At 39.7% G+C, this 26,506-nt stretch overlaps 1 protein-coding gene across 1 annotated transcript in view; it reads left to right on the plus strand.

The window, feature by feature from the left end:
- Nucleotides 1-378: 378 nt before the first annotated feature.
- Nucleotides 379-26,506, plus strand: part of Pik3c3 (phosphatidylinositol 3-kinase catalytic subunit type 3) — a 64,822-nt gene continuing 38,694 nt past the window's right edge. The window contains exons 1-11 of the mRNA XM_028783974.1: nt 379-449; nt 1,875-2,004; nt 8,200-8,286; nt 9,884-9,979; nt 12,295-12,366; nt 12,889-12,993; nt 13,616-13,708; nt 18,685-18,870; nt 22,590-22,744; nt 23,229-23,319; nt 24,441-24,508. Coding sequence (XP_028639807.1) covers nt 379-449; nt 1,875-2,004; nt 8,200-8,286; nt 9,884-9,979; nt 12,295-12,366; nt 12,889-12,993; nt 13,616-13,708; nt 18,685-18,870; nt 22,590-22,744; nt 23,229-23,319; nt 24,441-24,508 — 1,154 coding nt within the window. The remainder of the gene's footprint in view (nt 450-1,874; nt 2,005-8,199; nt 8,287-9,883; nt 9,980-12,294; nt 12,367-12,888; nt 12,994-13,615; nt 13,709-18,684; nt 18,871-22,589; nt 22,745-23,228; nt 23,320-24,440; nt 24,509-26,506) is intronic.

The raw sequence follows: 26,506 nt of genomic DNA on the forward strand, positions 1-26,506 counted from the left end.
TGTCATCAGTGGCCTCTTCCAAACAGTACTGGTATGCACTTACTAGAGTAGCCTGTAAAAGTGACCCTCAAAGCTTCTAATACTGGAAGTTGATACAGTGACTGCCAAGTTGTGCTCTTTGCCAACATCTGTTTTGTATATGTGAGTCAATATGAGGGAGAACGTCTTAGAGATTCTAATGAATAATTCAGAGACTGCTTTTATACACTAGCTCTGCCACAGCAAACACTCTTTAATTTGAACATCTAGCTCTGGAGATTTCTAAGTAGCTTAAGAGCTTGTTGGTCATTACTTGAATTGGTAGAACCATAGACAAATGACAGGTGATGTGCAGGTTTGTGTGAATTCTGACATCATGGCAGTGGCTGCCATAGTGGCATGGCCCTGCCAGCCAGAGCTGCAGTGGCAGCTGGTATCAGGCCTCTGATGGAGCTGAAAGAGGGCCTGCTGTACTGTTCTTCTGTGTCATCTGTTTGCCTTAATTTCCCAAGTGGATGCAAGGCTCTGCACATTGCCTGCCTCACTACCTGGGGCCTGTGTAATTTTTGGCACGTTGCCATTAGTGTCTAGAGAAAGGGGTGTGATCACTTGATCATCACTAGTACTCCAGACATCTCTAGATGGACTTAAGTTGCATAAATCATTTAGTAAGCTGACTTCCTGCCATCTCTGGCCGTTTGTGTTTAGTTCACTTCAGCCAGAGTACTCACTGAGGAGTGGAGAGGTAGATGGAAGGGATGCCGTGTCCTTTTGTGAAGTGTATGTGTGAACGCACATTTTTAAGAGTGATGTTAGTTACCTCACTATCGCCAGTTCCTTAGAAGCTGCTCTAAGATTGCTCTGTTTTGTTTTATTTGAGACAAGGTCTCGTTAGATTGTCTGTGTTTGTCTAGAATCTGTAATCCTCCTGCGTCTATGCTGTCTGATTTATTTGATTTTAAAAGAACGAAAACCTTACAAGAGGTTGTTTATGTGTGTTTTTGTAATAACCTTTAAGAAAATATAATATTTTTAATAATGAGAAAACTGATATAACCAAGGAGTCATAGTATTTATTCACGATGACAGCCACACATGCTGTAGGTGCTACAACTGTTACCCAGACCCAGACAGGCTTACAGACAAATTATGTAACAAACAGTTTTGATTTCCATCCTGTAATTGTGGGATTATTCTGTTGGCTAGAAATGCAGTGTCTGCTATTCTAACAGATCTGCTGAAGTGGTTGTTGAGTGCTGTTCTCCAAACAGCAGACACCATTTTCCTCAGAACAACAGTGATACTCACAGGGGTCCCTTTTGATTGGCCTCGTTGAGTTGGCACTCTTCTGAGAAGGAAGGTGTAGGAGCGTCGCTGGGCCCGCCTGTGCTTTCCAGCTATTTATGTGCATTGCTGCCTTGATCGTGGCCTCATTTTATCAGGAGGTGCTGGTTTACGTAGACTGGCGAGCTAACTGAAATGAGTCTCTTATTGGTGTGACTGTGGGGAGGTCATCTGTTCTGAAATGAGACTTGCCCATGTCTAGCTGCCTTGCAGTCACCCGAGTTTCTGTAGTGACTGTCCACTTAATACTCTGAATTTTACCTTGGTTTGCCACTAGAACTGTGTAAGAAAGAGGTGCATACTATTCTAACTCTGCCCAGCAAGGAGTTCCTTTAAGAGTGATAACATGTACATTGGGTTGTAGATCATTTCTATAGACATCTCTCATTCCCTAAGGGAGAAACGAGTGGCCTGGACAGGTTTGTGGTTTTAGCAGCTTAGCTCATTGTTGCCCAAACCGTGGGGTCAGAGCCTAGCAAGCATGCGTGACACATATTCCTTTATGATGTACTGCCTTAGTTCACTTCTGCTCCGATCTTTTTTTCTTGTAGAATGTTTCGCCAAGGAATGCATGACTTGAAAGTCTGGCCTAACGTGGAGGCAGATGGCTCTGAACCCACACGAACTCCCGGCAGAACAAGCAGCACGCTCTCAGAAGATCAGATGAGCCGCCTTGCCAAGGTACACGGGCTTCAAAGACAAGCAGAGCTCTGGGCATAGCAGATCCTAGGTCCTTGATGTTGTGAATCCTATGGGTTGTCCATTTAAATTCACCTTTAGTAGCAGTTTTAAGATATGACTCACGTGCCTTCACTCTTGAAAGGTGTACGATCCATAGCCTTTGAAATCATCCTCGCTATATGACTTTAGAATATTTTCACCTCTAAAAGCTCCATGTACTCAGTAGCCCTCAGTCCACCCGCCCTGCACTTCTGACGGCTGTAGGGCCACTTTCTGTCTGCACTCTGCATGCATGGAATCACGTTCAGTGTGGCCATTTGTCTAGACTTGCATCAGATTTGGAAATGTGGGTCTCTGGTATTTTCATAGCATATCTATTTTGTATATTGCTCTTTAAGTGAAAAAGGTGTCATAGGTCTGGTATACTCTCGAGCTTACTTTTCCTCTCTCCAAATGAATAAAGATGCATTTCAGCTACTGATTTCTAGGTCTTGCTTGTGTTCTTATTGGGAATATAGGACAGTTCACAAGCTTCTCTTATGTCTGTCCTCTCTTTAAGAGTCTGTCAACAGTGAGCTTTGATGTAGCTACTTTCTATGACTTAAACAATTAATAGATATTTTATTAGAATCATCTCATCTATAGTCTGTGGTCTACTAAAATTTGAAAGATTCAGTTTAAGGGTCAGAAGGACATAGTATCAGACTGGCTGCCTAAGGATAATGGGACTGTGAAATGAAGACCAACCACTTAAATAGCCTGTGAAAAGATGGTGCTAGATAATTATTAAACAGCGAATGTCACCTCCAAGCTGGACTTAATACTCTTGCTCTGATTCATTACTTAGCTATGGAAGATAAATTCTCACTACAGTATGAATAAGTAACATCTGAAAGCCTGCTTTCCAAGTTTACTTCTTTAAAAACAGTTCTTTCAATGTGGTTTTAAAGGAATACATCTCTCTAATGATTTAGACTGTTTTATAAACCTGCCCAATTTTCCTTTGAGGAACGATAGCCATGAGAAGAGGAGATAGCACTGTAATTGCTCAGCTTAGGTCTCCTGTTTGTTTGCTTGTGTGTTTGTTTGTTGTTGTTGTTTGTTTTTGTTTTTTTTAATGTATTTGAGTATTTTGTAGTTATCTTCAGACACACCAGAAGAGGGCATCAGATCCCATTACAGATGGCTGTGAGCCACCATGTGGTTGCTGGGAATTGAACTCGGGACTTCTGGCAGAGCAGTCAGTGCTCTTAAACACTGAGCACTGGGTCTTGTTTTTTATAATTTCAATTTTCTAGAGTTTTAATAAGGCACAGAAGAAAATATATGTACTAAAATATTCTAGTTCCTGCATCTTGCGTTTTGTGTTTTTTTTTTTCTCCATCTCTAAACATTTTCAACTAGTGCTTCTGTTTCAGCTGATATGTGAACATAGTAAGACACCAGATTTAAAGACTGTTAACTTTCACAGTCTGGACCAGCCTCTTGGTAGTGATGACCAGTGTCTGCATTGCTCCTGTCAACTTTGTTTTTCAGCTTTCCAGTGTAAGAATTTTATGATAGGTTGCACACCTCCTAGGGCTTTGGATGTTACCACTGAACTCTGGCGTTTGATTTATATTGAATCTGTGTCTTTGGACTTGAAAGGTTAGTGAAGAGCATGCCCTCCACTGCCTCCTTCTCATTTTACAGCTCTGCTTGATGCCATTGCAGTGTGCTTTCCTTTCTGCCAGTTTGATTAAGAGGAGGCAAAGAGAAGGTAACAAGTAGATGGAACATATTTCTTGGTCCATGTGGATTGGAAGGTATGGGGAGCTGAGCATTGAAACAGACAGGAGGGGAAGCCATGGAACTTCACGGTGCAGTATCTGGTCCCTGTGGATTGTAGAGAGCATAGAGGTTGGGGTCTGGATCTCAGGCTTACTTCAACAGGAACCAGAGGACAGAAGGTGAAAGTGATACACAGAAAAGATGGACTAAATATCTATCCTGATGTATGCTGCCTGCATGTGAGCTGTAGACTGTAGAGAGGATACTCAGGTTCTTACATGCTGTCTATACTTTCCTGTAGTACCATACTGTACATGCTCTTCACATCATAACATAGGAATTTATGAAAGAACTGACCGAAAGGCAGAATGCTTTCAATCAAGTTCCTCGGTTATAATCTAGATCATTCAGTGTCCATATAATGGGACATAACAGTTGAAATAGTGGCAGCTGTCTCAGTTATAATCTATATTACCTGACAGCACAGTGGGACATAATAATTGAAAGAATGAAAACTGTCTCAGTTACAATCTCGATCATTTAGTGACCACACAATGGGACAATAACAGTTGAAAGAATGACAAATCTCTACCTAAATGAGGACCTTACACAGTGTAGATATTACAAAGGATACCACATTCTTAAGCAATGTGTGGACACAGAAAAGAACCAATTGAAAGTACTGTTAGAAAGTTAGTCCCAACTGTGATGTGGAATGCTCATGTTTCCAGTAAGGGAATGTTGTTGAACTGCACATATTTGTTCATGTGAGTATGTAGATTTGACAGATAACTATTTACACAGCCTTCTAAGTAAAGACAGCAGATTCTCCATTTCTTACTGGAGGATTTGATTTAAATACATAAGCTTATTAACTTTTTCCTTCATTAGTCTCCCAGACATTTTGTTTCAGAAAAGGCTTTATGGCATTTTTACTGAAATGTAAAAAAGGAAGTCTTACATAATGAAAATGTTATACCACAGATTTTTGTTCTGGCTGGGAAATAGAAAACAAAAGTCTTTGTCTATCTGTGACTGACATTAGTAATGTAAAAAATAAAAGCAAAATTTTTGCATAAAATTCAAATTTGTATATGAACTTGCAAGTTACTGTAGAGCTGTTATCCATTATTACCAGCTTAAGCAACATGTAAGCCATGTGTTACCATGCACTAATTGATTTAAGTATATTTATGAATATAAAATTAAAATACAAATGAAAAAAATAGACAAACATCTTATGTTGATACGTACTGTCATGGATCCGATGGCTTAAAAAATAACCATGCTGCGAAAACTTGAGAACCCCCTTTATTCCTTTGTTCAATAAAGTTGAAGTTTTACTTAAAAGATAAGTTTTGCACAAAAAAAAAAGAAAGTTAGTCCCAATAGATAAACAGTTGAGGCTTAATTATATACAGTAGTAAATACACTACAGATAATCTCTTTGCCTTGGAGTAGTAACACCCCTGTTTACTGTGGGAATGGACTTTAATCACATGAGCAAGCACAACAGTTGTTTTCTTAAAATGCTTATCCTACAGAGGAAAATTATTATTGATTAACAGAGCTCACAGAGAAATCCATTGCTCTACAAACGGTAACATGCACTCCTGGCTCTAGCATTTTGGTTGTGGAAAGAGACACATGTTGTTTCATTTACCTGTTTAGATGTTTTCTAAATGATAATGATAAAAAATAGAATTATGGTAATTGCTGTTGTGGTTTTCGTGAGCTCACCCATGGTCTCATATATTTGAATACTTGGTCCTCAGTTGGTGGGACTGTTTGAGGAGGAGTAGGAAGTGCCTTGTCTGACAGGATGTGTCATTTGGGGCAGGTTTGGAGATCTCAGACGCCCACATCATTTCTAGTTACCTCTCTCTGACTCCTACTTGCTGATCAGAATGTAAGCTCTCAGGGGTTTGCAGCCATGTTGTTGCTCCACCATCATGAACTCTAACTCTCTGAAACCCAATTAAAGTCGAAATTAAATGTTTTCTTGTATAAGTCTCCTTGGTCATTGTATTTTAGCACAGCATAGAAAAGTAACTAAGGCAATTGCTGTAATTCTTCAGCCTTTAGACACACCCACCATTCCCACCATGATCTGCAACCTTCACAGAAGCCATTCTGGTTGCTCCAGATCTAGCCATGTGTCTCTCAAGAGGGCAGTTTCTTCAGACCATGGGAAATAATGAAATGAATGGTGTAAGCCTCTGTCTAGGCTTACTTTATATTATAGGGAAATCGGTAAATGCCCAGAAGCCATTTGCTGTGGTAACTATTTCAGTTCTGCAGAACTTCTGTAACTAAGCTGAGAAATATCTAGAATTTTTTTAAATATCAAGATATAATCTAGTCAGCTATTGAATAGTCATCGTAACATATGCAAATAGTTCTTGATTTCCCATTCACATTGGAATTCATCATTATGTTTCTCTGGTGAGGCATCCAGCCTTGCCCACTGTTTCTGTTTGCAGCATTTTACAGTGTACGTGTCCCAGTACTTATTGAATAGCTCCCACAATTGAGGTCTGAAAGGTAATTTACACTTGGCCTTTGTGGTGGTTTTACCAAATTTAGTTTTGCTTCTCTGATAGCGGGTCAGAAGATTGAGAAAGGTCATATTTGGTATGCAGCTAAGAGGGACAAAAAAGGCCTGGCATGTGTAGGGAGTGACATATATTAGCCACAACATAAATGCAGCTGCTATAGAGACTGCAGAAAGTTCCCAATGCATAATGGAGAAGGACATCTACTTCAATTTCTACATCAGGATACAAAAGCCAGTTGGTTCTTTCCTCAGTAGTACTTTTGTATTACAGTGGACCTCAAACTTCTTTTTAAAAGGTTTTGTTATATATGGATGAATGTTTTCCCTTCATACACAGAAATGTACCACATGTAGGCCTGTTGCTTACAGAAACCAGAGGAGGGCATTGAGTCCCTTGGAACTGGAGTTACAGATGATAGTTACTCTGTGAGTTCTGGGAACTGAACACTGATCCTCTGCAATTGCTGCAGATGTTCTTAACCACTGAGCTATCTTTCTAGCCTCAGAACCTGAAATGTTTTACATGAGGTTAATAACACTTTTGATTTCTGGAATACTGTGGACTCATGGGTGTGATGTTGTCAAGGAAGATAAAAAGTACTGGTGGCTTCAGCTTTCAGTTCTGAGTGAGGTACTAATTCATGGTGCTATTTGCTGTCCTTACTGGAGTACTGCCATGGCATGGGCAGGGAGAGGAAATCGATGAGCTAAGAGAAGGGCTCCTAGAAGGTTTGGATGCCCAGCTTTGCTTCATTTTATGAATTTGTTGAAAAGGAGTTTTGATAAGCAAGTAAAGCTAATGTTTAAAATATGCTCTGTCAGGAACACAGTGAATTCTAATCCGAGGCCCTTGCAGTTTATTGTGATTTCTCTATGAATTGGAAAAATCGTATGATGTAATTTCTGAACCTAGGCCAAGATTAATGTGTAAGACTTCAGTGAACTCAAATATCAGCAATGTTAGAAATTTAAATCCTTTGTCATTGTTTCCTAAAATAAGGCACACATTCATGTATGTGTACATAAACCTCAAAGTGGTGATTTATTGGTCCCCAAGAATTACCTTTGTATAAGTCATTTTTCAGCATGTTACATTAAAAGTGGGAAGACTAGAGAAAAGAGGATATGTTATTCCTTAGAGGATCTACTCTTATTATAGTTTCATTTATGATAGTCAAAACATAAGAACTGTAAAACATGCAAATCACATTCGGGAGGACTTCATTCTGCTCTTGGCAAGACTGCAGGCTTGATGTTAAATTTTTTATTTTTATTTTTTATTTTTTTTTACTGATTTTCAGTTTTAGAAAGAGGTTTGTCTCTTGCTTAGTTTGTTATTCTGATATAGTTTTGATATGTAATAGTGCTTTCTGTGTGGGAATCTGAAGTATAGGAGTGTTTCACATGTTGAACCTGATGTCCTAAATATGTAGATTTATATATAGACTCAGATGTGTAGGATTGCTTCATGTGTGTAATCTGATGTGCAGTAACACTTTGTATGTGGAATTGGATATGTTGGGAGGACTTATGCAGAGTTAGGCTCAGCATCTTTCAGCTTAGATCTTTAAGACCCAAAAGTGTTTTGAATGTTGGATCATTTTAGAATTTGAAGTATTTGTATATACTTGATTAGATATCTTGAGAGTTGTCTTAAGTAGTGTCAGAATTATTTTTAATGTCCTGTGTACAGTGACCTGTACATCCTGTGAGGCCGATGGGGAGTTCCTCTCGCTGTGGCCTAAAATGTTTTGGATGCATAGTGTTACCGACACTTAATTTTCACACCAGGGTTGAGTGATCGGTTGCTGTCCTCCTTCCTTCTTGTTGGATCTGTGTTGAGATTAACCCTGTTGTACTTTCTGCAGCTCACCAAGGCTCATCGGCAAGGACACATGGTGAAAGTGGATTGGTTGGACAGACTGACGTTTAGAGAGATAGAAATGATAAATGAGGTGAGTTGCTTCCTTTCGCACATCAGGAATACATCCTGAAGATTACTGAGCTAACATTCTGTTTTAAAAAAATAACTTTTTATTGTCAGCTCTCTGTCAGAGATGGGCTTCCTTCAGTTACTTTGAATTTTATATTAATAAGCAATAAACCTGGCCTTTTAAGTGTTGATGTCATTTGAACCATTAGCAGGGCTACCTACTTATCATATGTGACAGCTCAGTGCCTCACGTGTGTTGCCATGTTGGTTAAGTTCCTGTGACTGTTTGCTGAGTCTCCATCGGCACAGTCTCCTCTCTGAGGTCACCGCGTGCCCTCTTAGGAAGGTCGCTGGCCAGCCCACACCTCTGTGCAGTGCTTGGTTTCCTACTCCCTGGGTGGTAACCTCAGTACGGACGCCTTTATACGTAATCTTCCTCTTCCTCACCTTGTATATTGAGCCATTGTAAATACTTAATTAAAGATGACCTCAGTGAGTCTTTTAAAAAGTTATATTTGCTAAAGCTGGTTGTATTTTTTAGATTTGTTTTAAGAATACCCTAGGTTTGATGTAAGACTTTGTGTCTTGAGAATGGAAACAACTTTTTGAATCAAACTCCAAGAGGAAAATATCGCTGTCTAGCTGATGCTGACCACTGTGGTGTACACATCACATGACTTAAACCTCCACAGGTTCTTAGCAGGGGAGAAGGAGAGGGAGTCAGGAGAAAGACGTTGGAGACTCAGTGTGACATCCCATTGTTCTTGTTTTAAATTAATCTGGTTGTGCATAACACCTATATTGATTGTACAGTTGATATCCTTTCTAAATGTATTCACATGTTCACAACACGGACTACTAGAAGAGTTAGCTTATGCACTTTTCTAATGGAACTAATAGTTCCATTAGAAAAAGAGTTCATTCAGAACACAAGTGCTTTCCTCCATGTCAGTGCTTTGTGTGTAGAGATGTAGCATTGGGCGTGCTTTCCCATCTTGGCTGTGTTGCCCTTCCTCCTGCTTTTCACAGTAGATGGCACTTTATGGAGCTGAACAATTTAAGTGACCTTGGTCTTGTGCCTGCTTATATGTTTGTGCACTGTATGCATGCAGTGACAGCAGAGGCTAGAAGAGGAGTCCTGATAAAAGCTGCTAATGATCAGTTATCTTAGGAACACTCAGAAATTGTGAAAATTTCATTAAAGTTACTTAAACCTCTTACTTTTGGTTACAAACTTAAAAAAAAAAGATTACTTTCCTATATATATCATAATTCCTGGAGTGAGTTAATTATGTAGTTTAAAGGTGAAATTGCTGAAAATTGATACAAGTACAAACTGTCATCTTTATTTTTGAAATAAAATAGTTCTCAAAACTCAAGTTTTAAATTCACGAAATCTAAGGTGCTGAGTAAGCCAAATGTTTTATTGAGTCTAGAGATGGTCTGCCAAGTAACATCCCCTTCTAGACGAAATAGCGGTGCTGTGTGACTATGTGGATAGTAGCAAGAGTTAGATTTTAAGTAGCAGTTGATTGATTCATCTATTGCTGAATTTGGGTGAAAACCTTAAGAGAGTTTGAAAGTCGTCATTCATGTCTCTCTCTATTTTTCTTTTCTAGAGTGAGAAACGAAGCTCTAATTTCATGTACCTGATGGTTGAGTTTCGCTGTGTCAAATGTGATGACAAGGAGTACGGCATTGTTTACTATGAGAAGGTATTCTCCTTGGGGCTCTGTGCTTTCCGCTCTTAAGGACTGGCCTACCAATGACTGTTCTTCCTGCTTAGACACATGGTGTGGTTGCAGAAGAGCGACCAGCAGCTTTCAGCTTCTGCATACACAGCCATACTACATAGCTGCAGCACATTTGGCTCCTGTAGGTCTGGGCACAAAGTTCAGTTAGTATGCAAGTGATTAAGACATTCTGATTAAAATTGTTCTGCAAATCTATAAGTATAACACTAAAGTAATAGCATTATTTACAGTTACCATTTGCACAATAAATAGGAAATTATAATGTTTTGTTGAAAAGACTTTGAAAGTTCAGGTGTCTGTTATTTAACATGTACACAGTATGTTGGAATTGTATGTGTGTCTTTGCTTATGAAAACCATTATTGACATGCTTGTATATAGTTTATTTAAAGTTTTGAGACAATGTTTTTACTATTCTGAAGTAACAGTCATATATTGTTCATGTTTGCTCATTATAGGAAGAATAGCTCAGTGTTCTGAATGTAGCTATTTCAAATTATTCGCTTTAAATTCAGGTTGAAAAGGTTTCCTTCAAATGATGCAGAATACTTATATAGGTAATGCATACTTGTTTGAAACCTCATAAGTAGAGTTTCTTTCAGTATTATGGAAATAGTGCTTAAATTGCATCAAATGAGAACAGAGTTTGTATGTAACACGAGAGATGAACACTGGTAGCATACGATAAGTTTATACATAGCTCCCTTGTTCATTAGAAGTAGCTCATTAAATTATATTTCCATATTAGTGTCATTTATTAATGCTGCCTCCAGTGACTTGGGCCTATATAGTTTGCAGATGGCTAACCTGAATGATTTTCACAAGAGAGGATTTAGAGTTACCCTGTTATTCATTACTGTGTGATCCTTCTCCGTTGCTGTTCTTCTTTCCTCCATCGTTTATTTCCGCTTTAGTGCAGGATTAGGATAAGGTAACTCATTTCGGCCTTCTTTGCATGAGAAAGATGGGAAAGACGGGAATGTAGGCTATTTAATATTGTGTATGAGTTTATTAGAAAGCAGGAGTCGCAAAGAAAGGAAAAGGTGACTGAGCAAACTTCTCACCAGTATATTTTAAAATGACTTTCTGTTTTGTGCTGTACATGTTTACTAAAGCCACACTGCTACTCGTATGGGACTTCTATGTGAAGAAACTGCTAATTGAGTAATACTTTCAGACATTGTGAGGGACCTTTTGAAAGGCAGCATATGAGGAATATGCAATAGAGGAAATAGTAGCAGAATAGAAAATTGGAATCATTTTTAGAAATTTTGAAAGGTTACCCCTTCTAAGTAGTTGCTCATGAATTAATGCCTGCCTGCCCACCCTGTCATATTTACACTTAGTGTAAGGATTGCTGGGTCAGTGCAGCACAGACTAATGGAAGTAGACTTTCTTGTCACCTGTCTTCTGTGACACATAGCCTTAGTGAAGATTAGCTGCCACAGTTGGGCTGATAAATGTGTTTTCTGGTGTTGTGACCAAGAACAAGCCAGTTACACAACAGCTGTGGGAATTTGTTGTTTCGGGTATGGCTCGGTTACTGAGGTGACATCGGAGTGCTTTTTCAGTCATTCCTGATTTTGTTGTATATCTATAGTGAGGATGCACTAATCTGAGGACAGCAGAACTCCTATGGAAGTGCTAGGTACACGGTCACAAGGGACGAGTTTTGATCATAATTAGCCTACTGCAGTAATTTGGCAGAGACATTTATTATACTGAGTTGGATTAAAAACAAAAGCTCATTCTTTAGGATTGATGACACCAGCAAGATAAGGCAGCTTTAATTCTTAGCACATGTCAAGAATTAGTGTTATGCTCTTGTCCCTGTGATGGCTTGTTTTGTCCCTGAGATGCCATGTTGCTGGAATCTCTGACTGGCCAGAAATGTGACCGATACTTGAGATGTTTAATTAGTCCTACTAGCAACACATGGACTGATTTAAGTTGAAGACTGGACTGTTTTCTTATCCACTGCCATAATAAACCAAGACTTAAAAATTGTAGCCAGCCACAAACAATAAAAAACAATTTGTTTCCAGACTTCATATCTTTACAACTATAATAAATGTTTTTCTACTTATTTTCCAAAGATTTTATTTGTAATAGAGATAAAAAAGAGGTGAAATTGAAAGAAGACAAGAATTTATAAATAAAACAGTGATGTTTTAAAAGTTGAATTTAAATATATTAGCATTTTACCATATTATGTCCACTTACCATTTGGATAAATGTCTTCCTTTTTTATCCTTTAAACCCTGCACTGTATTCTAGGATGGTGATGAATCATCTCCAATTTTAACAAGTTTTGAGTTAGTGAAAGTTCCTGATCCTCAAATGTCAATGGTAAGCTGCTTTACAAAGCTTTTAAGAACACAACTTAAGCCCATGGAATATATTTTAATATTGTATACATATACTCAACATATCCTGACATGTTCACTTGTAACAAGTGCTCTTCAGCTACTGGGGGTTAGATTCAATGGCTGCTTATAAGGACCACTGGCATCCTGAAAGTGAGGTCTGACTAGTGCAGAAGTGGCTGTGCAGTGACGTCATAGGTCGGGAGTGCCTGGGAGGTTTTGTCTGGTGAGGTAGATACTGGGGTGAAAGTGAGGATACTTCGAGGATCTAAGGATCTGGGTGTGTGGGAACTTGAGGAAGCCAGAGGTCATATGCATCTGCTACTGGAGCTTCACTCACATAGTTTCACAGCCTTGTAGTGGGTCCTTGGGACTGAAGTGGCACCAGAGTGACTCAAACATCAGACATCTTAACATGGCTTAAAGGAAGGACTTTGCAGTTTGTGACTACTGCAGCTTCCCTCTTACAAGTTTTACATTCTCTGTATGTCTAAATAATTTCAAGGAGAATTTAGTGGAGAGCAAACACCACAAGCTTGCTCGGAGTTTAAGAAGCGGACCGTCTGACCACGATCTCAAACCCAACGCTACCACAAGAGATCAGCTAAATGTAAGAGAACGTATAGTCTGGATAAGAACAACCAAATGAACATTTTATTACAGCCAGTGCTATACATCATTTCAAAGTTTGCTGAATTATGTAACTTCATGGTTTCAAAAATTTCCTGCTGTCTGCAGAATGTTTTTTTTTTTTTAATCATTTTGAGACTTTTAGTAATTCTGTCTCTATGGAGACATTACTAGAAATTTGTAAATATTTTCAGGTTGGGGTTCTTAGAAATGAGCTATAAAGTGTTCCTTAAGAAGGCTGACTTGTAAGCACTAAGAACTGCGTGCTAATTTGACAAGAGGAAGACTCATTTTGTTTCTCCTGATTTTTTGGTGAAGGACATTGCCACTTTGGCTTCCTTTCTGTCTAGTTGAATTCAATAAGCTCTCAAGTCGTATGTTCATATGGAGCATGGCTGTCTCATTGTTCGTGCATATCCTAATGAGTTGCTTTCTGAATGGATGCCTCAGCACATATTTTGCCCTAAGTGGCTCTATGTGCCTTCTCTCAGCGTGTGTAGTAATTGTGTTATAGAAGTATTAGGCAAATGAAATATTATATGAAATGGAAATAAGTATTAAGTGTGTGTTTGACAAATCTAATTATTTTTCTTTTATTTTAGATTATTGTGAGTTACCCACCAACCAAGCAGCTCACGTATGAAGAACAAGATCTTGTTTGGAAATTTAGATATTATCTTACTAATCAAGAAAAGGTGAGTTTTTTGAATAGTTTATGCACCAAATTTACTTATAGCCTTTTTTACAAATGATTAAAGGAAAGTAAAATTACACTAGAAATGCATCTGTGGTCAAACAAACTTGCTACATAGCAATTTACTGGAACACTGGTATTGACAAACATAGAAAAACGTGTGTACACAGATACATATTCCTATGTGTCAGTTCCTAGAAAGTGTCTGAGTGAATTTTGAAGGCAGATTTGGGTTCAGTTTCTGTCTCTGCAGTTTGTATCCATTGCACAGGATAGAGCAGCATACTTCATTTCTTGTTCTAATGCAGACGGATTACCATTCTAGATGAGACAGCACAGCACCCGTTCCATAGCGTGTACAGGGTAAACTTGAGTCCTTTCTTTCTTACCCTCTTCGTCTCTTCATTCCTGAGTGATTCGGAATGCAATTATATTGATTTCAAGCTTGTGAATTCTTCAGACCGTGGAGATTGAGGAATAGTGTGACATATAATGTGGAAATTGAATTACTAGAGTATCAGGCAGCTGCTTAACAGGATGGAGGTGAGATGAGAACTGGACGTTTGGTAAGGAAGCTGGAGGTTGGGGTTTCTGGAAGGAGAAGTGTGATGAATTCTGAGGACTAGCCTCTAGTCTGACAATGTGTTGTTGTGTCTAAACTGTTAGCACTCAGCAGCTTTCTAACTGCAGGTCAGTCATTTGATGGACTGAAGCTCCAGTTTCCCTACTTGATATTGGATGATTCCTTGATAATGAATTTTATGTATCTTGTCATTCTTGAAGTATTCTTAGAGTGAGGGCTAAAGATTTATTTTAAAGAAATAGATTCATTTATTTTACTTTATATATAAGACCGTTTGACCTGCATGGATGTATGTGCACCACATGCATTCTTATACAGCTGATGATTGCTAGGGACCTTTAAATCCACCACAATCCCACTACGTACATGTACATTACTGTCACACAGTTCAGGATTCATTACAGAGTCTCAGAAGTATACATGCTCCTTCTTGAGATGCTCGTGCTCATGCTTTAGAAGATCTAGAGACGAGAACATAGAAGATTTGCAGCAGGGTTTCTGGGTACATTGGAGGCAGAGCAGAGATGCGTTAGGGAAGCTTTGTATCAGGAAACTGTCATCTTGTGCTGGAGAGTGAGCCAGTGTATTGCAGTATCATAACATGCTCTACTTATTTCCTAAGGTAAAGGTAAAAATGAAGTTAAGGATCATGTTAAGTTCTTCAGCTTTTGTTCTGTTTCATTTAGTGATGGTTTGGGAGAGCCTTCGTGGATGAGTGTTAACTGTTATCCTTTATATCTATGGGAGGGGAAGGAGGGTTTTATGTTACTCCAGCTTTTGAGTGCCTCCTCTTCCTCCTCAGCAGCATGGGGACTGTGATTCGTATTCTACAGAGTGTGAATTAGTTACAACTCTGCTGTGCCAAGTGAAGAGTTGTGTGGTCACAGAAACCATTGCTTGAATGCTGAGGTCATGTAATCTGCATGGGAAGATGGAGACTTTAATTCGAGGAAGCACAGCTCCAAAGTATAGGGCAGCCTTACAGAGGCCGTCCTTAGATGGAAAGGCTTGTAAGGTAAATCGTTTATCTTAGTAGGTACTTACCACTGAATTCAGTCCCTTCTAGACGAATGTCAATGATAAAAACTGTGTGGCAGGTGTCCTGTTGTCTTCAAAGATGCTGATAGAGCTGCAGTTCTCAGACCAGAAGGGTTTTAGATAACTGCCAGAGAGTAAATAGTATTTTTAATGTACAGGGAGGGCTCTTGAGCAAACCAATGAAAATTGGCCTTGAAGTGGCAGGAGTAGTCATCATATAGCAGTCCATGTGTCCTGTGCTGATGGCAGCCCTCACTGATGCAGAGCCTTCTTTCAGTCTGTGTCTCACATCAGGATGGCCTTTCGGATCCTGGAGAATTTCTCATTTCTAATCTCAGGAGGGTTCTAGAGACAATTTAGTGGACATTAGTTATGAAGAAATGATACTTGCAATTTTCATTACATTTCCTTGGTGTTACCCACCCCCTCTGGCTCTTACAGTAATTCCTCCGCCTCTTCCATGGAGTTCCCTGAGTCCTAAAGGGAGGGCTTTGATGAAGACATCCACATTTAGGGCTGAGTATTCTCACTCTTCACGTTCTCCATGTGAAGATGATGACTGACACTGATTGAGAGACACTGATCTCTGAGTTAACAGAACTCCATTAGGAGTCACTTTGGTTTTCCCCTAGGCCCATGACCTGTCTAGTGTCAGGTTCTTGATGACCCAAGCAGTATCAGGCATGGCTTCTATCTCATGGAGTGAGCTTAAATCCAAAGAGATAGTGGTTGGTCACTCCCACAGGCCTGTCACTATTGCACCAGGGTACCATGCAGGCAGGTCATTGTAGATCACAGGGTTTGTAGCTGGGTTTGTGTTACATCTTTCTCCTCTGGTAGCATGCAAAGTACCTTCCAGTACTGTGAACACTAGTCAGTACAGTTGAAGTCTCCAGTTAGGTACCAGCTTGACTTCTCCATGCTCAGTTAGTACTGTCTTCAGCAGTAGGGCCTTATCTCCAGTTTTTGGAAAACAACTAAGCTTTGGCAAGTGCCTGCACTGTTTAGTGTTTTCCTGGGTCCTCTTTGACTCTTCCTGATGTTACCAATTCTTGGCACTGGAAGTTTTACTTGCTTATGAAAGCTGTCTAGTTGGGCATTGTCTCCTCCATTATTTAGATTTCCATTTAGATTTTTTCATTCTCACAAATACATGTACATGTATGTATGCACATATATGTATAGGTTCTTTTACTGTAGTAGGTTATCACATGACCTCTAAATGTCCCACACTATCAGCTGTCTCTCCCCTCATGCCCTCTTTTACTACCCACCATTCTAGTCTTCCTGCTGTCTCTCCACCTAATCCCATACTCTGAACCCAGCTTCTCTGGTTATATGGATTGTAGCACACCTCCAAAGGCTTAAAACATAACATCCACATATAAGAGAATACATGCTATATTTGTCTTTTTGGGGTCTGGGTTACCTCACTCAGGATAGTTTTATCTGACTTCATCTATTTATCTGTGAATTTCATGATTTTTTAAACAGCTGAATAAAACTCTTATTATAGAAATGTATCACATTTTCCTTATCCATTCCTCTGCTGGTAGATATCTAGGCTGTGTCCAATTTCTGTCTATTATGAATTGAACAGCCATGAACATGGATGAGCAGATATCTGTATAGTCGGATGTAGAATCCTTTGGGTATATGGCCAAGAGTGATTTAAATGCATCTGGAGGTAGATCTCTTCCAAGGTTTCTGAGGGACCACTGTTCTGCTTCCCATGGTGGCTATACAAGCGTGCACTTCTACCAGCAATGGGGAGAGCTGACAGTCGAGAAGAAGTTACATGAAGGATGGTTTTTGTTTCTGTTTGATTTTTTTCTTTTGATTCATTGTAGGACATATATATTATATGATCTGTCAATAAGATTAGTGTTTTGAATAGCATAAATCTTGTTTATATCCCTTCCTTGCAAGGCTGGCATAGGTCAATTACTCCTAATAATTTGTGCCAAGTTCACTTTCCACCTTTGAACTTGTAAGAGTTTGTCTGAAATAATGAAAAGCAAAAGTGTTAAACTGTTTGGTAGCGTTTCAAACTTGAGATGTGTGGCATTACAGGAATCAGCATAAGGGGAACTTCGGAAGAATTGACAGTGGTTGGGAATGGAGTTAGAAGAGCGCTGTTGGGGTCTAGTAGTGACTTGGGTTTGGGAGAGAGTGTCACTATGTATAGAACAATGCTGTCTGCTTGGTTTAAGGAGTGAGATAGTGGTCTGTCTTCATACTGGTGTGTGTGTGTCTCTGTTGTGAGCAGGTGTTGAGTGTGTGTGCATGAATAGGCTGATGTTCAAACTCGGGTGTCTTCCTTGATTGCTCTCCATCTTGTTTTTTGAGCCAGGGTCTTTCAGTGAACCTGAAAGATACCCACTGGCTAGACTGGTTGGCCATGGAGCCGCAGGGATCCTTTTGTCTTCACCTCTCATCGTAAGTTCCTTGTGCTTATGGAATGGGCACTTCTAGAAGAATTGAGTGTAGAATTTTGTTGAAAGAGTTTCAAAGGAGTATAGCTATCTTTCAATATGAGCTACTTTGTAGATGACAGAATAAAAAGGGCTTTACATTTTGCCTAGGGTGCTGCCAGGAGACCTGGCTTTAGGGTTTAGTGTGAGGAAATACAGAGTGTGCCATTCTGAAGTCAGTTGTGTATTGTTTGTGCTATCAGCACTTGGCCTCTGCCAGGCAGCCATGTCCACACTTGAGGACATGGTATTGCCGAGAAGTAAGCCTCTAGAAAAATCCTGCTGTCTGCCACACAGATTGCTCGTTCTGTACCTAGCTCTCTTGCTGTTTGGTTTTGAGGGTTTTGATTTTTTGTCTTTGTTTTTTTGTTTTAACTGCATGTCTTTTTAAGGAGTTGCTTCTTAGAGAGACATCCTGGTGTCTGTTTCAACTTTTGGAGAGTGTACCAAAGCTAAGGAACTGACCCTGACCAGATACCAACGAGACCAGTGATGAGACCTCACCATGGCTTGTTGTGGTTTCTTTTGACACTGTTGCTATTGCAGAGCTAAGTTTTTTCCAAGGCATGTTAATGTTCATGGGATTTGCCTCACCTGTTCCCTTGTCTTGAAGCCTCCAATATTTTAAAACCAGAAAAACAGATTAAAAAAAATTATTGTGTTCTGCAATTTTTTTATCTTGGAAAATATAAAGTTACAGAGAAGATTTTTGGTTTTTTGTTTTGTTGTTGTTGTTTCCTGTGTGTTTGTTTATTTTTTCCTGCACTGCTGCTCTAGGACCAGGATTCTTCTATCAAGGCCAACTAGACCTCTGCCTTTATTAGAGGACCTTGACTTGGCATAGGGTATAGTTCCTAACTATTAAATCTTTTCTGAGTCTAGGCTCTGACAAAGTTCTTGAAGTGTGTTAACTGGGACCTGCCCCAGGAGGCCAAGCAGGCACTGGAACTTCTGGGAAAGTGGAAGCCAATGGATGTAGAGGATTCCCTGGAGCTGCTCTCCTCTCATTACACCAACCCAACCGTGAGGCGTTACGCTGTGGCCCGCCTGAGGCAGGCCGATGACGAGGTACATTACCCCTGGTGACTGTTCCACAGTGAATTTAAAGTATCTAGTCTGAGACTAATCACTGGTTACAGACTCTTACATGTGTGTGCTGTGAGAGATACAAGATTTTCTGAGGGAACATATAGTCCAGTGGTTCTCAGTCTTCCTAACACTGTGGCCCTCTGATACAGTTCCTCATGTTGTAGTTACCCTCTCATAAAAATATTGTTGTTGCTACTTCATAATTGTAATGTGCTGTTAAGAATCGTAATGTAAATACCTGGTACGTAGGATATCTGTGGAAAGACCCCTGAACTCCCGTGAAAAAACCACTGAACTCCCAAAGGGTCCCAGTCCACAGGTTGTAAACTATTGATCCAGCAGATAGACTAGTCAGGTCTCCAGAAGCATTTACAGTATTTCTGCAAGGGCTGCCGTGAGAGGAAGTTTGCATTCAGGTTGTTACACGATGGCTTTCTCCCCCAGGGCCTTCCACTGGCACCAGAGCTTCTGTTCCTCTGTCTGGAGAAAAGGGTTCTAATGCAAAGTGCTTTAATGCAGCACAGCAAGGAAGGGATTCAGATCCATTCCAACTCGGCATACAAGAGGCCACGTTAACCGTAGCCCTGCAGAGCCTGCACGCTTTTGAAACACAGAGGTGCATGGCTGTAACTCTCTTTCAACCCCCTGCCTTAAATGTCAGTTGCTGGCAGTTGTAAAATATCCCAAGAGAGTTTTGCATTCTCTGGGTACCCACAGTAATTGTAAACTTCATGCTGGGTGTCCTCATGGACCCAGCACTGCGGTGGAGGAACACTAGTTAACACAGGCATTGTTAGACTTTGCCTTAGTAATTCCAGTGAGGTGGACTAATCTGGCAATTTTTCTTGTTTTATAGAGTGAGTGTGTTCCTAACGATAACTTACTATTATGCTAGCCCAATGGGACATAAAACACAGTCTCCATCACAGTTTCCTCTCTAGTGGATGACTGAGGATACCCCTGACACCCATTTACACTTCCGTGCTCCCTTCCAAATTCATAGCCTTGTTCTTCATTAATTGTTGTTACATGTGCATGCATGTATGTGTGTTATGTGTGTGGTCTGTCTGTAGCATGTTATATTTTTGTATGAGTGTTTTCAGGCCTCTCCATTTAGTATTGGATAACCAGTTGGTGTGCTTTTCTCTTACTAGCTAGCTGGCTGTGAGTTGGGTTTTCCATGTTCACTTCCTTAGGATGCTTGACTCACTAGAATGACATACAGACTGAAGAAAACACTAATGTTTATTGCCTGTTAACTAGAAAGGGCATTTAAGCGAATCCTTGGATGAAGTCCTGAGTCCAGAGCTTTCATGCCAATAGAGGTTTAGGTGTAGCATTGTCCTGTGTGTGGACACATTCTTCATGCTATCATTTGGTGTTCTGGGCATTTCCTCATGTTGACATGAATAATGAAACCATTGGCGATTGGTAACTACAACTGCCCTTTTGGACAGGCAGGTCTAACTTCTGTACATTGATTCTTTCCACGATGTTTAGAATGACTGTAGTTTTGTGAAGCCTTCACAAGAGTCTTAAACTTACATCAACATAAGAGATAACAGCTTTATGAAGTTGAGCCTTTTTGCTTGGCACTGTGATTTTATACTTAGGTCTCTTATAAAGTTCTATGTAGTTTTTAGATTAAATTATGTCTGACAGTTGTGTTGTTACTATTACAAAGTATTCACACATTTCTCTTATCATTCATTAGGTAAAATGCCTATTTGTTGTCCCCTCACTGTGTCTCTTTCTGGTTCTTATACATACTTCCTGAGCGCTCAAATCTCCCTGGTAGCCGGCGATACTGGGAAAGCTATACCTGTTTTCTCCATTGCTCTCCTCTCATTGCAGCCAAGCACAAATCATGTCCCAGCAGCCTTGCTTTCGCTTTTTTTGAGAATGCTTTTAGTGTCTTCCATCTGATGTGTGTTTAATGGTCATTTTATTTAATTCTTACTGTTTTCAGAATGGTTCTTTTTCTGTAGGCTTGTGTTCTGAGTGTGTGAGTGTAAATCAAGAAAGCCCCTTGATCACCTTTGGCTCCTGTTCCTATCGTGTTAATCTGCATTGTGATATATTTTCCTAGGGCTTTACCACTCATGTAATTGTAATGTATGAGTTTAGTTGTTTTTAATGATTCTATTTAGGAATGTTAGAGTGTTGGTTCCTACTCTTATCTGGTTCAGACAGGGAAGCTGTGCATGGGAATTGAGTGAGGAATGTGTTTGAGACACTGAAGCAAAGCTGTTTTATTCCACAGAGTGCACAGCATGAGTACAGGCAGGGCACCACAGCAGAGTGTGGAAAGCCAGAATTGCAGATGCATGGCCAGTGACACCTGTCTGCGAGCACAGAGACTGCCTCTAACACAGCCTGGCTTTCTGAACATGGAGTAAAGTTTGGGGAAGGTGGTGATCACTACATGTACCCTTGCTCCAGGGAAATTTCTATTGCATGAACTTGGGTAGAAATATGATTTTTTTTTAATACCCTTCTTTTGCTTTGTTTTACTTCAAAGTTTATGTCTTCCATGCTTGAGGACTTTTTTATTTTTCAACATAATGAGAGAGCAGATGGCATACTTAGTATTAATTTATTTCAATACAATTGAAAAAACTGTGTTGTTTGAATGTGCACTGCCAAATGTCCAACAATTCGATGGGGGTACGGGACTTTTTAAAGGAGGGACATTTTTCTACTTCCCCTTTCCTGGACAGTTCAATGACAGTTCTTTAGCTTCATTGGCTGATTCTTGTCCATCATTGGAAAACTTTTTCGTTTTAAAAGTAACTTTTTTTTTTGCATTTCCTTAATAGTGCTGGAAAAGAGCATATTACTACATTTATAGAGAAACTCAGCATTCCCTCACAAACGTTAAACTTGGAGGCTTCACATTAGAGAACATTCAGATGAAGAACAACTTCTTGTTGTGTTTAGCTCCAGGCTCCTACTGACTGCCAGAAAGCAGCAGAGGGACTCAAACTGAGATACTGGTGTTTCAAGCCCTTTCTTTAACCAGAGGGTTAGCATCCGCTCACAGTCTCTCCCATGTGCCTGTTTGAAAAGAAGGATGTGAGGTTATTAGAGGGATGTGGTAGTGGGAGCCAGGGGCTTTAGAGGGGTCTGTGGATATCTCAAAGGATAATTGGAAGAGGAAGAAGAGGAGAAAACAAGAAAGGCTCCAGGTTCTAGAGCTTTTGGGCTTTTAAGAGTTTTTAAGGAAAAGAAGAACAAAAGTTGTTTAAGAAAGAATATCCTGAGACAGAAATTCTTTTGAAGATGTGGAGTGTATTCTTTTCCAGCAGTTATAGACGTGGGGTGTATTTGATGATGTGCTGTTAACAAGGCCCTTCTTTAAACCCTTAGTTCTCTCTGTGGCAACCATCTCAACCTCCCTTCTAACTTCTCCACTTTCCTGTTCTGCTGTTCAGACAACCCTACTTAACAGAAATCACCCACTGGCCACCTGCTGTGGCCTGCACACGCTCCACTCCCTTTCTTTGACTAACTTGCTTTATGATTGTGATGGTTTCTCCAATCTTTGCTGTCTTGGTCTTTTTTATAAATAAGGACACAAGGGTGCACCCAGCAGCTCAGTAGCTTCATGTCATGCTAAAGGCAACTAGTGGAAGAAGCCCAAGTTTTTCCTGACTGCTGGAAACAAGTGTGTCTCTTTTTACTTCATTTATTTCTAGGATTTGCTGATGTACTTACTGCAGCTGGTCCAGGCTCTGAAATATGAAAACTTTGATGACATAAAGAATGGTTTGGAACCTACCAAGAAGGATAGTCAAGCTTCAGTGTCAGAAAGTCTGTCAAATTCTGGAGTCACTTCTGCAGAAATAGATAGGTATGGCCATCCAGGGAAGATTATTTTTAACAATTTCTCTGTTTTCATGTTAGCCTCTTTTCCCTTTGTATTGTTGATTTCTGCCTTTCTCCCCACATGTACCACATGTATGTATATGTTTGCATGGATTGCTAGAGTTCAGTCTCCTGCTCACTGCTTACTTAGACGACCTGTGATACCGTCTCAGGTCTGCCTTCTCCTAGTTGTGCTAACTTCCTGTTACATATTTATTTACATGGCTCTGCTTTCTCATCTCAGAACAGGCTGGTGTGGTGGTGCACACCTTCAGTCCCAGCACTTAGCAGGCAGAGGCCAGCCTGGTCAACAAAGCAAGTCCAGGACAGCCAGGGCTTGTTATGTACACATCGAAAAACAAACAAAGCAACAACAAAAATCAGGATGGCAATAGCAGCTCTTTACTTGCAAATTAAAAATGACTACACAGGATTTTACATCTGAGTTACCTCTCCTATTATGTTTTTAGCTCTCAAATTATAACCAACCCTCTTCCTCCGGTGGCTTCTCCTCCTCCTGCATCTAAAGCAAAGGAAGTTTCTGACGGGGAAAATCTAGAGGTGAGTAAAAAGCTTGTCAAGATTTCGGTGGAATTGGTGCTGTCAGTCAGTTTTCTATGTTGGTCTTTAAGACCTTGGTTTGATTAATAAACCACTGTAACTTTGTTCAATAATGGATTATGGTGCATGGTTATGACGTTTCCCCTCACTTAATATGCTGGATATTGCTCCATTTATTTTATTGGTGTTCTGGCATATAAATGGGTTTAGATGTTATTTAAAAATAAACTACGTTTAAATATTCTATTAGGGAGATGCAGGATGTTCATTTTAATGTATTAATGAATGTTAGTACAGTTATCAGTATTTGTGATTGTACGATAGAAATGTGTGTTTCTATAGAATCATATACTAAGCAGGTGTTTTTAATTCATATAGATTGGTAGACTCATTTTTGAAGGGAACAGTTCTCCTAGACTAGTAGTTATCTGAAAAAATACAGCAGCTCTTGGGTGTGTGTTGAGGACATGAATGTGGAAGAGCTGAGGTCTGGGCAGGGGAGTAGGCGGTCATTGGTGTAGGGCCTGCAGGTCATCACATGGCTTTTCTTAAAGCTGATGAAATAACTGAGGTAGAGAGCTTGGCAGCCTTAGCTTCTCTGGGAACACTGTGACATGACCAGGTTCACCCTCCTTACCACCTAGCTTTCAGCTGTCTGTCGGTTAAACAGCTTTTAATCTCCTTCTGACATTTTTCTTGTGACTGATAAACAAACTAACATTTCCTAGGCTGTCTGGTATTCACAGAGTTCAGATAATCTAATCCTTCATGGAAAGGTAGATATCCTTCTGAGTGATGACCCTCCCTCCTCTTAGGCAGCCTCAGAAACGTAACAGTATCCTACAAGGCATCAGCACCTTCAAATTGTCTTTCTCGGTTACCAGATATCTCGGTGAAGAGAACTGGGAACTCCATATCCTCTATGTGCTGTCTTAGTTTGTAGTCAGTTTGGTGTGAGTGGATTGTAGGATGGATGGATGGATGGATGGATGGATGGATGGATGAAATGAAAATGTCTACTGTAACTCTGTAACTCAGATGAAAACTAGTCCAGCCTAGGATCTCTCATTGTTTTCTTTCTGTTAATAACAGATGGTGATATGTCTTTTAATTTTTTTCAGCAAGATCTATGTACCTTCTTGATATCAAGAGCCTGTAAGAACTCAACACTGGCTAATTATTTATACTGGTATGTGAAAATAATTTTGTTTTTTATCACCCCTTTGAACTATATTTTTTATGTTGTAAGTACAGATTATTTAAGGCCATTGCCGAGTGCCTAGGTGCAGCGCTCCTGCCTCCTGTCTCCTAGCTGTGTTCACAGAAGTCAGTGTCATCATAGTCTTTCCAACACAAATTTTTCAAGAGCTAAGATGTAAATGACTATGATGACCCCCTCTCCCCAGGTTGGTCTGTTTTCCTTTTCTGCTACTTAAGTAGTATATAACAAGCACTTTGTAACTTTTCAAGAGTGTATTTTTACATTATTTACCAGACAACTAGAATCCTACAAAGTAGAAAGTTGAAATTAAAAATTACGTTCTCTCATTTTAAAGATGAAGAGGCTGAGGCAGAAGGATGCTGTAACTGAACTTGTCAGTCCCTGAATTAGATACGCTATCCGACATTTCTAGAGCAGTCTGAGTAACCATTTCCTCTTCCCTGTGTAGTTGCAGGAGACAAGGATAACCATGATGGTTTACATGAATACAATGCAAAGCAAAAGTACAAAGAGGCTACTTCCTGTACCAAGGTAGTAGGACGTGTGGCCATAGTGTTGAGTACATTGAATGAGTGGGAAAATCACTGGGATTATATACTGACAAGTGAGTCCTGTTCACTTTTGCAGAGGACCTTAGGGCACAGCCTGCTGGGTGAGCCTTCTGGAAACCCGAGATAACTACAGAGAGGATTTCTTACTTTGTCTTATACTCAGTTTATGGCCTTAACTTAAATAGCACAAATTAATGGACATTCATTCTGAAAATTCCTTATTTTTTTTTTAATAATCATAAGACATTTTGCTGTTCTTAAAAAACTAAAAGTGCCATCTTGTTTCAGACTAGGTCTGAAAAGCCTGATGTTTCAGGTTGAATCAAGCTTCAGCTCATTTTCCCTTTTTCAGAAAGGAAGGGAGGCTGAGGACGCATAAAGCGCACAGATGCCCGGTCTGTAGAAACAGCATTGTCTAAGCCTTTATGGTTTTTTCTACCACAAGGAAAAATTGATATTGATTATTTTAATGACATCAGTCATTGTCTCCACTGAACCTGCGAGTTTTTCACACACCTAGTGGCTGAACTGCTAGAAGCAAAGTATCTCCATGTGTCTACTTCAGCAGTTGAATGTAATATTTATAAAAACATATTCCCTCCCATGAAGCATTAGGATGCCCTTAAAAATGCATTAAAGAACACTTTGGTTAGTTTTAAGTACCACTTTTCCTTCTAAGAGTTTACCTACAAATTCTCATATTGCCAAATTGCTACTTTGATTTAATAGAAACCTACAGTTAATGGGTTTTGCATTCCTATCTGAATTCTTTAGTGTGTTTCTGTTCGCAGTATTACAGAAGAAACACTTCCTAGTGAAAAGATAAGTAAATAGTCAAAGACTAAACGCGGTAAAAATTTACAGGGAACATAAAACATAGCCCCAGTTTCTACGTGTAAGAGCATCCTGTCAGACCTGGCCACCGTGGGGTTCCCTGCTCTGTCTCTGATGCACTGAGAAGTCTGTCCAGTTTTAGAAGGCTAACTAACTGTTCTTTCCATTGTACACTCTACATATTACATATTTAGAAATATTCATTAGTAGAAAAAAAACCCCACTGATAGTAATGCTTGGGTTTGATGCTCCTATTTTATAGAGTGTATGGTAATTATATGAGAAATTATTTCTAAGTTTTCCTAAAGTGATCCGGCTTCCTGCGAGTGTGGGCCAAGTCTCTGAGGATGGAGCCTCACTAAGCTTCCAGCCGTCCTGACAAATGAATTTAAATTTCAGTCAGTTAAATTAAGTAACTTTATATCTAACTGATCGTGCTGTTTTCTTCTGAACACGCTAGGTTTATTTTGCCATTTTTCCTCCCTTTTCAGTAATTTCAGTAATATTCTTGCTATCCCTAAATCCTTGAGGGGCCAATAACTATACTCATAACCCCTTTAAAATGGATAGTGCCAATGTT

Source organism: Grammomys surdaster, unplaced genomic scaffold (assembly GCF_004785775.1).
Source record: "Grammomys surdaster isolate TR1022 unplaced genomic scaffold, NIH_TR_1.0 99377, whole genome shotgun sequence".
Classification (NCBI taxonomy): Eukaryota; Metazoa; Chordata; class Mammalia; order Rodentia; family Muridae; genus Grammomys; species Grammomys surdaster.